The sequence below is a fragment of the Canis aureus genome, chromosome 8, assembly GCF_053574225.1.
Source record: "Canis aureus isolate CA01 chromosome 8, VMU_Caureus_v.1.0, whole genome shotgun sequence".
NCBI lineage: Eukaryota > Metazoa > Chordata > Mammalia > Carnivora > Canidae > Canis > Canis aureus.
Genome location: NC_135618.1, coordinates 51,550,383 through 51,562,405, shown reverse-complemented (window position 1 = coordinate 51,562,405; position 12,023 = coordinate 51,550,383). Strand labels below are relative to the sequence as shown.

Below are 12,023 nucleotides of genomic sequence, written 5' to 3'. Positions count from 1 at the left end.
TAAAGGTGGATGAGAATGAAACTAAGCTCTAGCTCTAGACTCTGGCTGCAGGAGAACTCTATTTGATGAAACTCCATTTTTTTTTCCATTTATGTTCTAGTTGCTTATAATATTAATAAATAGAAAAGTTTACCTTGTGAAAAGGCAAAATATCCATGATCTTTGGTTAATTTAATGCATGGAAGGCAAATTAGTTGAATCAAATAATTACCAGTGTTTTCCTTAATTCAACATACGCACATAGGAGAAACATCCAAAGTGTACCTTATTCTTCCATTTTCTTATAGGAAATAAGTTTTCCTCTGCAATTCCAACTTTGCTTGGCAATATTCAAGGAGAAGAATTGCTGGTTTCTGAATGTGAGGGAGGAAGCCCTCCTGCTTCTCAGGATAGCAATAAGGATGAACCTAAAAGTGGATTAAATGAAGACCAAGCCATGATGCAGGATTGCTACAGCAAAATTGTAGATAAGCTGTCCTCTGCAAACCCAACTATGGTGTTACAGGTACAAAACACAATTCATATGTTGTTAAATAGTTTTTATTATACTTCTCCCTCTCCCCCAAAGCCCCTAAAAACAAAACCCATAAAAAAATTGTTACGGGAAATGATATCTGAAGAACAGAAAAGCTTTTAGAGTAATTGAAATTGGCTTTACAATTCAGTTTTGGTTTTATAAATCTGTATTGATAGAATACTATACAGTGAATCAAGGATCTCTGAACGTATAATGAACAAAAGATGCCCACATGGAACTTGTAATTTCAAGTGTTAACTGTGCTGTGTGTAAACTTGTAGATGAGCATATTTGAATGTACCATGTGCAGGTTCAGATGCTTGTGGCTGAGCTGCGCAGGGTCACTGTTCTCTGGGATGAGCTGTGGTTGGGAGTTCTGTTACAGCAACACATGTATGTCCTGAGACGGATTCAGCAGCTGGAAGATGAGGTGAAGAGAGTCCAGAACAACAACACCTTACGCAAGTATGTTTTCATTCACTTTTACTCAGAAAATGAAGCTCATCCATCCCATTTCAGTGTAAAATACACAAAACATAAAATTTGTTATTTTAGCCAATTTTAAGTGTATGATTCAGTCACATTAAGAATATGTATAGTGTTATGCATCCATCACTACTGTACATTTCAGACACTTATTCATCCCAAACATAAGTTCTGTACCCACTGAACACTAACCTTCCATTGCCCCTTAACACTAGTTCCTCTTTATCACTGTTCTATTTCTTGTCTCTGAATTTGACTACTCTTGAGTACCTCATGTAAGTGTAATCCAAGGTGTTTGTCCCTTTTTGTCTGGCTTCCTTTTTTTTTTTTTTTTTTTTTTAATTTTTATTTATTTATGATAGTCACAGAGAGAGAGAGAGAGAGAGAGAGGCAGACACAGGCAGAGGGAGAAGCAGGCTCCATGCACCAGGAGCCCGATGTGGGATTCGATCCCGGGTCTCCAGGATCGCGCCCTGGGCCAAAGGCAGGCGCTAAACCGTTGCACCACCCAGGGATCCCTGTCTGGCTTCTTAGTGTGTATTTTTTTTTTTTTAAAGATTTTATTTATTTATTCACGAGAGACAGAGAGGCAGAGGCATAGGCAGAGAGAGAAGCAGGCTGCATGTAGGGAGCCCGATGTGGGACTCGATCCTGGGACTCCAGGATCACTCCCTGGGCAGAAGGCAGGCGTTCAACTGCTGAGCCACCCAGGCGTCCCTACTTGGTGAGTTTGGAAGGTTCATCCATGTTGTGGCATTATGAGAATTTTCTTCCTTTTGTTACTGAGTAGTATTCCATTGTATGAATATACCACATTTTGTTTTGCAGTCATCTGTCATGGACATTTGGATTGCTCCTACCTTTTGGCTATCAAGAATAATATTTTTATGAACATTAGTGTACAAGTATCCATTTGACTCCCTGTTTTCAGTTATTTGTGTATGATCCAGTAGATTTGCCTAGGTTATATTGTTGCTCTTTAACTTACAGAGGAACCATGAAACTGTTTTCCTGCACCAGTTTACATTCCCACAAAAAGTGCATGAGTGTTCCAGTTTCTCTATATACTTGCCCGTATTTATTTCTTGTTTAATATAGTAGCCATCTTTTTTTTTTTTTTTAAGATTTTATTTATTCATGAGAGACATAGGGAGAGAGGTGGGGGGGGGGCGGCAGGCAGAGACACAGGCCGAGGGAGGTGCAAGCTCCATGCAGGGAGCCCGACTTGGGACTCGATCCAGGTCTCCAGGATCACGCCCTGGACCGAAGGTGATGCTAAACCGCTGAGCCACTGGGGCTGCCCTATAGTAGCCATCCTAATGAGTGTGAAGTGGTATCTCATGGTTTTGACTTGCATTTCCCTAATGACTAATAATGTTGAGCATCTTTTTAAGAAAATATTTTATTTGAGAGAGAGCACCGCATGCGCACACACTTGTGCACACAGGCGAACGCGGGGAGCATGGCGGGCAGAGGCAGAGAGGAAGCAGACTCTGCTGGGCAGGGAGCCTGATGTAAGGCTCAATCACAGAACCTCAGGATCATGACCTGAGCCAAAGCCCGATGCTTAATGTACTGAGCCACCCAGGTGCCACTTTGTGTGCCTTTTGATCATTTGAAGATCTTTGGAGAAATGTCTATTCGATCTTTTGCCCATTTTCAAATTGGGTTTGGAGGTTTTGTTGTTATTGAGTTTTGTTGTTATTCTCTGTATTCTGGATATTAACCACTTTTCAGATACATGATTTACAAAGAAAATGTGCATTCTTTTCACTCTCTTAATAGTGTCTTTTGATGCACATAAGTAGAGTTTCATGTAGTAGTCCAGTTTTTCTGTTTTATTCTTTTGTTGTGTATGCTTTGCGCCATATCCAGGAAATCATTGCCAAATCCAGTGTCCAGAAGCCTTTCCCCTACATTTTTTTCTAAGAGTTTTAGGGCTTAAGTTAAGGTCTCTGATCCATTTTGAGGTGGTTTTTTTTTTTTTTTTCCTCATAGTAGTAGTATAAGGAAGGTAAGTAGGTCCACTTCATTCTTTTGCAAATGGATATCCAGTTTTCCCAGCACCAGTTGTTGACAAGCTGCTTCTTTCATGTGCTGGATGTTTTACAATGCTTTGTTAGTAAGTTATTGTGCTACTATCTTGTTTATTTTAGCTTATTCTTTGATATTGTTTACTTAGACCAGATGCATTTAAACTGTTTCATGTTTGTAAAACTCTTTATGTCTTCCTGATCAGAGAAGAGAAGATTGCAATCATGCGGGAAAAGCACACGGCTTTGATGAAGCCCATTGTGTTTGCTTTGGAGCATGTAAGGAGCATCACCGCAGCCCCTGCAGAAACACCTCATGAAAAGTGGTTTCAGGATAACTATGGTGATGCAATTGAAAATGCTCTTGAAAAGCTAAAGACACCATCAAATCCTGCAAAGCCTGGAAGCAGCTGGATTCCATTTAAAGAGGTACAGAAAAATCTCAAGAATGCTACTAAAATGGGAAATTCAGTATGAGATAAAAATTTTAAAATGAGGACTCTCTTTACTTGGAATGTGAGAGTATATTTTGTAAGCGCATGACCAGTTGCTTATACGGAATGTAGAGAGAGGTGTTTTTGTTCATTTTGAGAATTTGAGAGCAAATGGGCCTCAGACAGCAAACTTTTATCTATAGAGGATTCACATTAGGGAAGAATATACTGTAAGAAATTAGTCAAGGGAAGGGGTCTGGCATTGAAGTAAATATTGACGGCTTGCTTTATTCATAAAATCTTAAAAAATTTAGTTTTGTGCCTCTGTAGTTTTTCTTAGGCATGGGTATTAAATATTTTTAACAGACAAAATATTTACATTGACAACATCAATTTTTAAAAAATTTTTTAAAGATTTTATTTATTTATTCATGAGAGACACAGAGAGAGCGAGAGGCAGAGACACAGGCAGAGGGAGAAGCAGGCTCCATGCAGGGAGCCAGATGTGTGGGACTCGATCCCGGGGCTCCAGGATCATGCCCTAGGCCAAAGGCAGGCACTAAACCACTGAGCCACCCAGGGATCCCCGACAACATCAATTTTTATAAGTAACTGAAAATTCTCCGTAGGCTATTTGGGGATGATTAGCATATTTAAATATTTGAGACTCCCTTTATGTTTTGGTCCCCTTAATTCCTTATTTTCTTTGGTTTTTATTTGGTATAGCAACAACACCATTATTTGGGGAGCCTATTTATTACCTTGTAGCTTTTTCTTTTTTTTTTTAATCCTTTTGCTGTCCCTTATCTTTATTGCTTCTGATTTCCTAACTTTAGAAATGAGAAAAGTATTACAAGGTAACGGTGTAGAAACAAAGAGTACACCTGACTTTAACTAGTAACTGCAATCTGGAGGAAACTAGAGTAAATGCTAAATTCATAGGAAATAGCTAGAAGCACAAGACTAGAACACTAACATGAAGGATGAAATTTATTAGGCGTGGCCTAGCCAAAACTTGTTTGCTTGTGTTCCAGCAGCAGTTTCTTGCTTGTTTGTCTCCTTTTCAATAAATCAACTAAGAAAACCAGAGGAAGACATAGGAATACTTTTTTTTTTTTTTAAATTTTTATTTATTGATGCATTTCTAAAGGATATATTGTTTAGTATCTGTTTTAAGGGCAGCCCCGGTGGTGCAGCGGTTTAGTGCCGCCTGCAGCCCAGGGCATGATCCTGGAGTCACAGGATTGAGTCCCACGTCAGGCTCTCTGCATGGAGCCTGCTTCTCCTTCTGCCTGTGCCTCTGCCTCTCTCTCTCTCTGCATCTCTATGAATAAATAAAGTCTTAAAAAGTATATATATATAAAAAATGAAATGTTTTAAAAAAAAAATAAAATAAAATAAAACTTCATTTAGGGGGATCCCTGGGTGGCGCAGCGGTTTGGCGCCTGCCTTTGGCCCAGGGTGCGATCTTGGAGACCCGGGATCGAATCCCACGTCGGGCTCCCTGCATGGAGCCTGCTTCTCTCTCTGTGCCTATCATAAATAAATAAAATCTTTAAAACAAAACAAAACAAAACTTCATTTAGGGCAGCCCCAGTGGTGCAGCAGTTTAGCGCCGCCTGCAGCCCAGGGCGTGATCCTGGAGACCCTGGATCAAGTCCCACGTCGGGCTCTCTGTATGATACCTGCTTCTCCCTCTGCCTGTGTCTCTGCCCTTCTCTGTCTCTATGAATAAATAAATAAAATCCTTTAAAAATAAATTAAAATAAAACTTCATTTATATGTATATATGCAAGTATGTGTTTATTCCATAATTGATGGGTCAGCATTAGGGTTTTTTTCTTTACGATTTATCCATGTTTTTCTTTTTTCTTTTTATTTATTATTTATTAAGAGACCGAGGGACGCCTGGGTGGCTCAGTGGTTGAGCATCTGCCTTTGGCTCAGGGTGTGATCCCAGAGTCCACAAGTTCCACATCGGATTCCCATGGGGAGCCTGCTTCTCCCTCTGCCTATGTCTCTGCCTCTCTCTCTCTCTGTGTCTCATGAGTAAATAAAAAAGAATCTTTAAAAAAGAGCAGAAATGGGGAGGGCCAGGGGGAGAGAGAGAAGCAGAAACCCCACTAAACAGGGAGCCTGACGCAGGCTGGATTCAGGACCCTGGGATCATGACCTGAGCCAAAGGTAGAAGCTTAACTGACTGACCCTCCCAGGTGCCACAGTTCACCCGTATTTTGTATGCAGCTGAACATTGATCTAATAATGGGAAAATGTTATAGCTTATGTGGATACTTGGGGTGTTTCCAGTTGTCTTTTTCCTTTTATGGAACAAAACTCACTGAGGATTGATAAAAACTTCTCATGTGAAAGCAGAACTCAGAATTCATTAGTTCAGGTGCACATTATTAAGTTAGCTTATAAGTAGGAATACAACTTTACATGTGATCCACTCCCTGTGAGTTATTAGAGGGGGTTGTGGTGTTATTCTGTATATTTTGAAGTCAGAGTTCTAAATTGTTACCAACTTTTCAGGTGGTTTCTAAGGGTACATATACTTGATAGCCAATAAGTGTCAAGGTTATATGAATTAGGACATAATTGATTGGTTTTCACATTGATCAAATATAGCTTAGCAGTGGGGAGTTAATTTCCTACCAGCCCTGAATTTAGTGCTTTCCTTCCATCTGCTCTGATTGCATTGGTTGTTTGGACAGAGAAGCAGAGATGGGTCTGAACAAGGTAGAAATCACCTAGGTCATATCAGCACACCAGTAGTTCCTCTCTTGGAATGGCCCAAATATGTAACATGAAATTAAATTTAGGAATTACAATGTGAAGTTATCTGTATTTTTTTTTCATTGGTATTTTAAGTTTACTTTTATGCCAAAGTGAATGTGGAATAAGTACTGCAGTGATAACATAAACTCCTCCCACCCCCATCTTATGAATATAGATAATGCTGAGTTTGCAACAGAGAGCACAGAAACGTGCAAGTTATATCTTGCGTCTTGAAGAAATCAGCCCGTGGCTGGCTGCCATGACTAACACTGAAATTGCTCTTCCTGGAGAAGTGTCAGCTAGAGACACTGTCACAATCCACAGTGTGGGCGGAACCATCACCATCTTACCTACCAAAACCAAGCCAAAGAAACTGCTCTTTCTAGGGTCAGATGGCAAGAGCTATCCGTATCTCTTCAAAGGTGGGATTTAAAAGAAAAGCCTTAATTTGATTATGAATGCTTTGTGTGTGTTTGTGCTGGGAGAGGATTGTTCCAGGTGTATAGCCGTGGTGTCTTATATCCTCTGTGATTTTGAATGGAAATGGTTGGAGACTGGGTAGTTAAGATTTTCCATTTCCTACTATCTCTTTGCTTAAGAACTTATATAAGTAGAACTGAGGAACAGCTAATAATGCTAGTGTCTAATACCTTGCAACTGAATGGAATGTTCTCTAATGCTCGCATTGTGCTTCCTTGGCTCTCAGTTCTTGACTGCTACTGCTAATTGAGAGGAGATGCAAAAGTGATATGTTTGTAATCCCATCCCCACCATTGCACTTAGCCCCATTTGGTCACCACTATAGCTACTTTAAATTTTATTTCCATAGGATTGGAAGATTTACATCTGGATGAGAGAATAATGCAGTTCCTGTCTATTGTGAATACCATGTTTGCTACAATCAATCGCCAGGAAACACCCCGTTTCCATGCCCGACACTATTCTGTAACACCACTAGGAACCCGATCAGGACTAATCCAGTGGGTGGATGGAGCCACACCCTTATTTGGTCTTTACAAACGATGGCAACAACGGGAAGCTGCCTTACAAGCACAGAAGGTTGATAAATTTCAAATACACATGTACCTTTATTTGAATTTCCATAAAAACATATATTAGTCTCTTGTTCTCTGTGAAATACTCATAGGCTTACTGTTTTTGAGCATTTTGGTAAGTTTGTAAATGTAATAGAATAGTCTTGAGATATATAGGAAAGTGTTTCTGAAGCAAATTTTATAAAAATACAGTTTTGGGGATCCCTGGGTGGCTCAGCGGTTTAGCGCCTGCTTTTGGCCCCAGCCGTGATCCTGGAGTCCCGAATCAGTCCCACATCCAGCTCCCGGCATGGAGCCTGCTTCTCCCTCTGCCTGTGTCTCTGCCTCTCTCTCCCTGTGTTTCTCATGAATAAAAAAAATCTTAAAAAAGAAAAATAAATAAATAAATAAATAATTTTATTTATTGGACAGAGAGAGAGGGAACTGCAGGCAGAGGGAAAGAGAAACAGGCTCCCCATGGAGCACAGAGCCTGATGCAGAACTCGATTCCAGAACCCTGAGATTGTGACCTGAGCTGAAGGCAGACACTTAACTGACTGAGCCACCCAAGTGCACTTAAAACTGTATTTTTTTATTTATTATTTTTTAAATATTTATTTATTTATTTATTTATTTATTTATTTATTTATTTATTTATTTATTTATGATAGGGGGGGCGGGGGGGGGCCGAGACACAGGAGGAGGGAGAAGCAGGCTCCATGCTGGGAGCCTGACGTGGGACTGATTCGGGACTCCGGGATCATGCCCCAGGCTAAAGGTGGAGCTAAACCGCGTAGGCACCTGGGCTGCCCAAATAAAATCTTCTAAAAAAAGATAGTTTTAAGAGGCAGCAATGGTGACATTTGGTTAATCTTATTCTAGACAAAGACAGAAAGCAGGTAAGGTGATAGTGTGGTTGTTAATCATTCAGTAAGTTGATATTTCATATCTTAATGCTTTTTTTAATTGGGCTTACTTACTAGAGTCTTTAATTTTTTAAAGATTTTATTTATGTGAGAGACAGTGTGAGAGAGAACAAGTGGCAGGTGTTGGGGGGGCAGAGGGAGAGAGAGAAGCAGAGTTCCTGTTGAATCAGGAGCTTGACGTGTGACTTGATCCCAGGACTCCAGGGTCATGATCAGAGCCAAAGGCAGACAACCAGCTGAGCCACCCAGGTGCCCCTAGGGTCTTTTAAATTAAATTTATAGGGGGATCCCTGGGTGGCTCAGCGGTTTAATGCCTGCCTTCGGCCCGGGGCATGATCCTAGAGTCCTGGGATTGAGTCCCATGTCGGGCTCCCTGTGTGGAGCCTGCTTCTTCCTCTGCCTGTGTCTCTGCCTCTCTCTCTCTCTGTGTCTCTCATGAATAAATAAATAGAATCTTAAAAAAAAATTTATAAATAAAGAGAGTTTTGAAAACCAGTTGCTTTTAAATTAAATATGTAAATAAGAAACTACATATAAAGTTAATTACTGTGATATCATATTTTGTTCCTGGAAAATTTATGATTTTGATTTAGACTACGGATTTAATTTAGAATTCATTTTAGCTAAGTCTCTGAGTGCTTAGTATATGCCAGGAACAGTACTAAGTGCTACAGGAATAAAGATAAGTTATATACAGTTTCAACCTCAGGATTCCATATCTAGCCAAAATAATTATTCTAATTAGGGTAGGTATGGAAAGGAGCAAGAGTTGGGAAGGAGTCAATCTTAAAAAATAAGCATAGGAGATTGTAGAACAATTACTGAGAGTTAAATTAGAATTGGGAATTAGGGGTTATCTAAATTTTTGTCTTAGTACTGTTAATTTTATATTGATGAAGTCATATTAGTGAAGAATGAAATTTGTGCATAAATTAATGATAAATTTCAGTAGAATTCTCTGTTACAAAGAATGTAAATTAGATGTTGAGTTTGAATGAAACCTTAAGAAAATAAAAGAGTTGGGGCACCTGGGTGGCTCAGTGGATTAAACATCTTGTCTTCGGTTCAGGTCATGATCCTGGAGAGCTGGAATTGAGCCCCACATCAGGCTCCCTCCTCAGCAGGGAGTCTGCTTCTCCCTCGCTCCCTCATCCCTGCTCACATGCGCGCGCGTGCTCTCTTTCTCTCTCTCAAATAAATAAATAATATCTTAAAAAAAAAAAAAAACAGTAGACCAAGTTTTTAGTAAAGTGGTATTACTTATGAGAAAGAAATGTAGATGCACAGTCCAGAAGAATTATCTGTTTGGTCTGTGGAATTAGGTAGGTGGAGAATGCCACTCAAAAATCAGTTTTTAAAATACTATATATTCAAAATAATCTTTATTTAAATAAAGTTGACTCTTTTCTTCAAATTTTTTTGTTTTTAAAGGCCCAAGATTCCTACCAAACTCCTCAGAATCCTGGAATTGTACCTCGTCCTAGTGAACTTTATTATAGTAAAATTGGTCCTGCTTTAAAAGCAGTTGGACTTAGCCTGGATGTGTCCCGACGGGATTGGCCTCTTCATGTAATGAAGGCAGTATTAGAAGAGTTAATGGAGGCTACCCCCCCAAATCTCCTTGCTAAAGAGCTCTGGTCATCTTGTACCACACCTGATGAATGGTGGAGAGTCACACAGGTGCGTGCTCTGTTTTGGGCTATAATCAATGTCACTGTTTCTTTTGCCTGCTTCCTGTCTAGTCTGTGTTGTTCACCCTCTTCTTCTTCCCCCTTGTCTCCCTCCAGACTTGGTAGTTTGAGACCTGTATTCAAATCTTACATTGCAGTTATTTTCATAAGGCATGGACATGACTATGTGAGGGTAGAACAGAGGGTATTATGAAATGAAAAGAAGAATAAAAGCTTGAGAAAGGGAAAAACTAGGGAGTTTGAAAATAGTTTTGTTTTTTAAATCCAGCATTCAAATACTAAGTAGGTCCAACAAAGACCACAGGGTTGTGTACAGCTACTCAGTGCAGAGCCTCTGTGACCACTTGGCAGCAGCCCTGAGGAGTGCTATGTAGAAATGAGGTAGTGGGATTATGGTATTTTGTGCATTTTGTTTTTTTTTTTATTTTTTATTTTTTTTATTTTTTTTTTAATTTTTTTTTATTTTGTGCATTTTGGAGCATCAAATCCATGTTGGAAGGAAGTTTGCTAATGGTATTACAACTTGCTCTCCCCTCCCCATCTCCTCTCTTGTTTAGTCTTATGCCAGGTCTACTGCAGTTATGTCTATGGTCGGATACATAATTGGCCTTGGAGATAGACACCTGGATAATGTTCTCATAGATATGACGACTGGAGAAGTGGTTCACATAGATTACAATGTTTGCTTTGAAAAAGGTAAAATTAAATTGGACTTTTACATTTATGTGAGGGTCAAATGTTTTTGATGAAAGGCCAAAAATATAACACTTTGTCTTTTTAAGGTAAAAGCCTTAGAGTTCCTGAGAAAGTACCTTTTCGAATGACACAGAATATTGAAACAGCACTGGGTGTAACTGGAGTAGAAGGTGTTTTTAGGCTTTCATGTGAGCAGGTATGCTGTTTCTCTTACACCTTTTAATGTACCTGTTAACAAATCTTGTGGAATGAAAAACTACATTTTAGTGAGGAAACTTGTGGCAAAACCTGATTAAAACACCTCTGAATACAGGTTCTACACATCATGCGGCGTGGCAGGGAGACTCTGCTGACATTGCTGGAGGCTTTTGTGTATGACCCCCTGGTGGACTGGACGGCTGGGGGTGAGGCAGGCTTTGCTGGCGCTGTCTATGGTGGAGGTGGCCAGCAGGCTGAGAGCAAGCAGAGCAAGAGAGAGATGGAGCGAGAGATCACCCGCAGCCTCTTTTCTTCCAGAGTAGCTGAAATTAAGGTGAAGGCAACAATAATAAATCATCACCGTCTTTTGCTGGGTAAAACTGTTTAAAAAAGGTTTTTTGGAAGATTGTCCTCTATAACATTGAAATGTCAGTGAAATAGGGCAATTTGATGTCTTGTTAGTAGGAAATGCTTCCATACACAGACACACAATCACACTCTTACTCACTGGAGGTGGATTGATGACTTGAAAAAAAAAAAAGTTACACCTTTTTTTTTTTTTAATACATTGAAATGCATTTACCAGTGACTATTTTAGGTGTTCCTTTCTTGGTTAGCCTCTCCTCAGTCTGAATTTTAATATCATGGCCGCCAGTGATGCTAATGCTGTGTTGTGTGGCGTGGTGGTGACTACACGGTATTGTGAGATTTGATTCTCAGTTTATGGCTGTGTGAACTTAAATGCCCTGGTTATCATTTTCGGTAAAGTATCCGTGATGCCATCACCCCTTCAGGGTTTTAAATAAGAGATTTAAATAGAATAATACATATGAGATGTCCATCTAACAAATCTCTGTGGCACACGTCCTCGTATCTCACAATTGTCCCTGTAAAAATTTCCCTGATGATAATTATCTTTTTATAGGTGAACTGGTTTAAGAATAGGGATGAGATGCTGGTTGTGCTTCCCAAGCTGGACAGCAGCTTAGATGAATACCTAAGCTTGCAAGAGCAGCTGACAGATGTGGAAAAACTTCAAGGCAAACTACTGGAAGAAATAGAGTTTCTAGAAGGAGCTGAAGGAGTGGACCATCCTTCTCACACTCTGCAACACAGGTTTAAAAGTGTTGAACTCTTATTTCTAAATACATGACATTAAGGAGAATTTTCATATTTGTATAAACATTGTCAACTTCAATTAGAATTATAGCGATTTACATAAATGATAAA

The 12,023-nt window shown here is 39.6% G+C and overlaps 1 protein-coding gene across 4 annotated transcripts in view; it reads left to right on the top strand.

Moving 5' to 3' along the window:
• The window catches only part of SMG1 (SMG1 nonsense mediated mRNA decay associated PI3K related kinase), a 107,557-nt gene that overhangs the window by 71,579 nt on the left and 23,955 nt on the right, over nucleotides 1–12,023 (top strand). For all 4 annotated transcript variants that reach the window (XM_077906751.1, XM_077906750.1, XM_077906749.1 and 1 more), the window contains 10 exons: nucleotides 288–505; nucleotides 828–982; nucleotides 3,243–3,465; nucleotides 6,424–6,670; nucleotides 7,078–7,307; nucleotides 9,640–9,888; nucleotides 10,457–10,595; nucleotides 10,682–10,791; nucleotides 10,909–11,127; nucleotides 11,719–11,909. In XM_077906751.1, coding sequence (XP_077762877.1) covers nucleotides 288–505; nucleotides 828–982; nucleotides 3,243–3,465; nucleotides 6,424–6,670; nucleotides 7,078–7,307; nucleotides 9,640–9,888; nucleotides 10,457–10,595; nucleotides 10,682–10,791; nucleotides 10,909–11,127; nucleotides 11,719–11,909 — 1,981 coding nt within the window. The remainder of the gene's footprint in view (nucleotides 1–287; nucleotides 506–827; nucleotides 983–3,242; nucleotides 3,466–6,423; nucleotides 6,671–7,077; nucleotides 7,308–9,639; nucleotides 9,889–10,456; nucleotides 10,596–10,681; nucleotides 10,792–10,908; nucleotides 11,128–11,718; nucleotides 11,910–12,023) is intronic.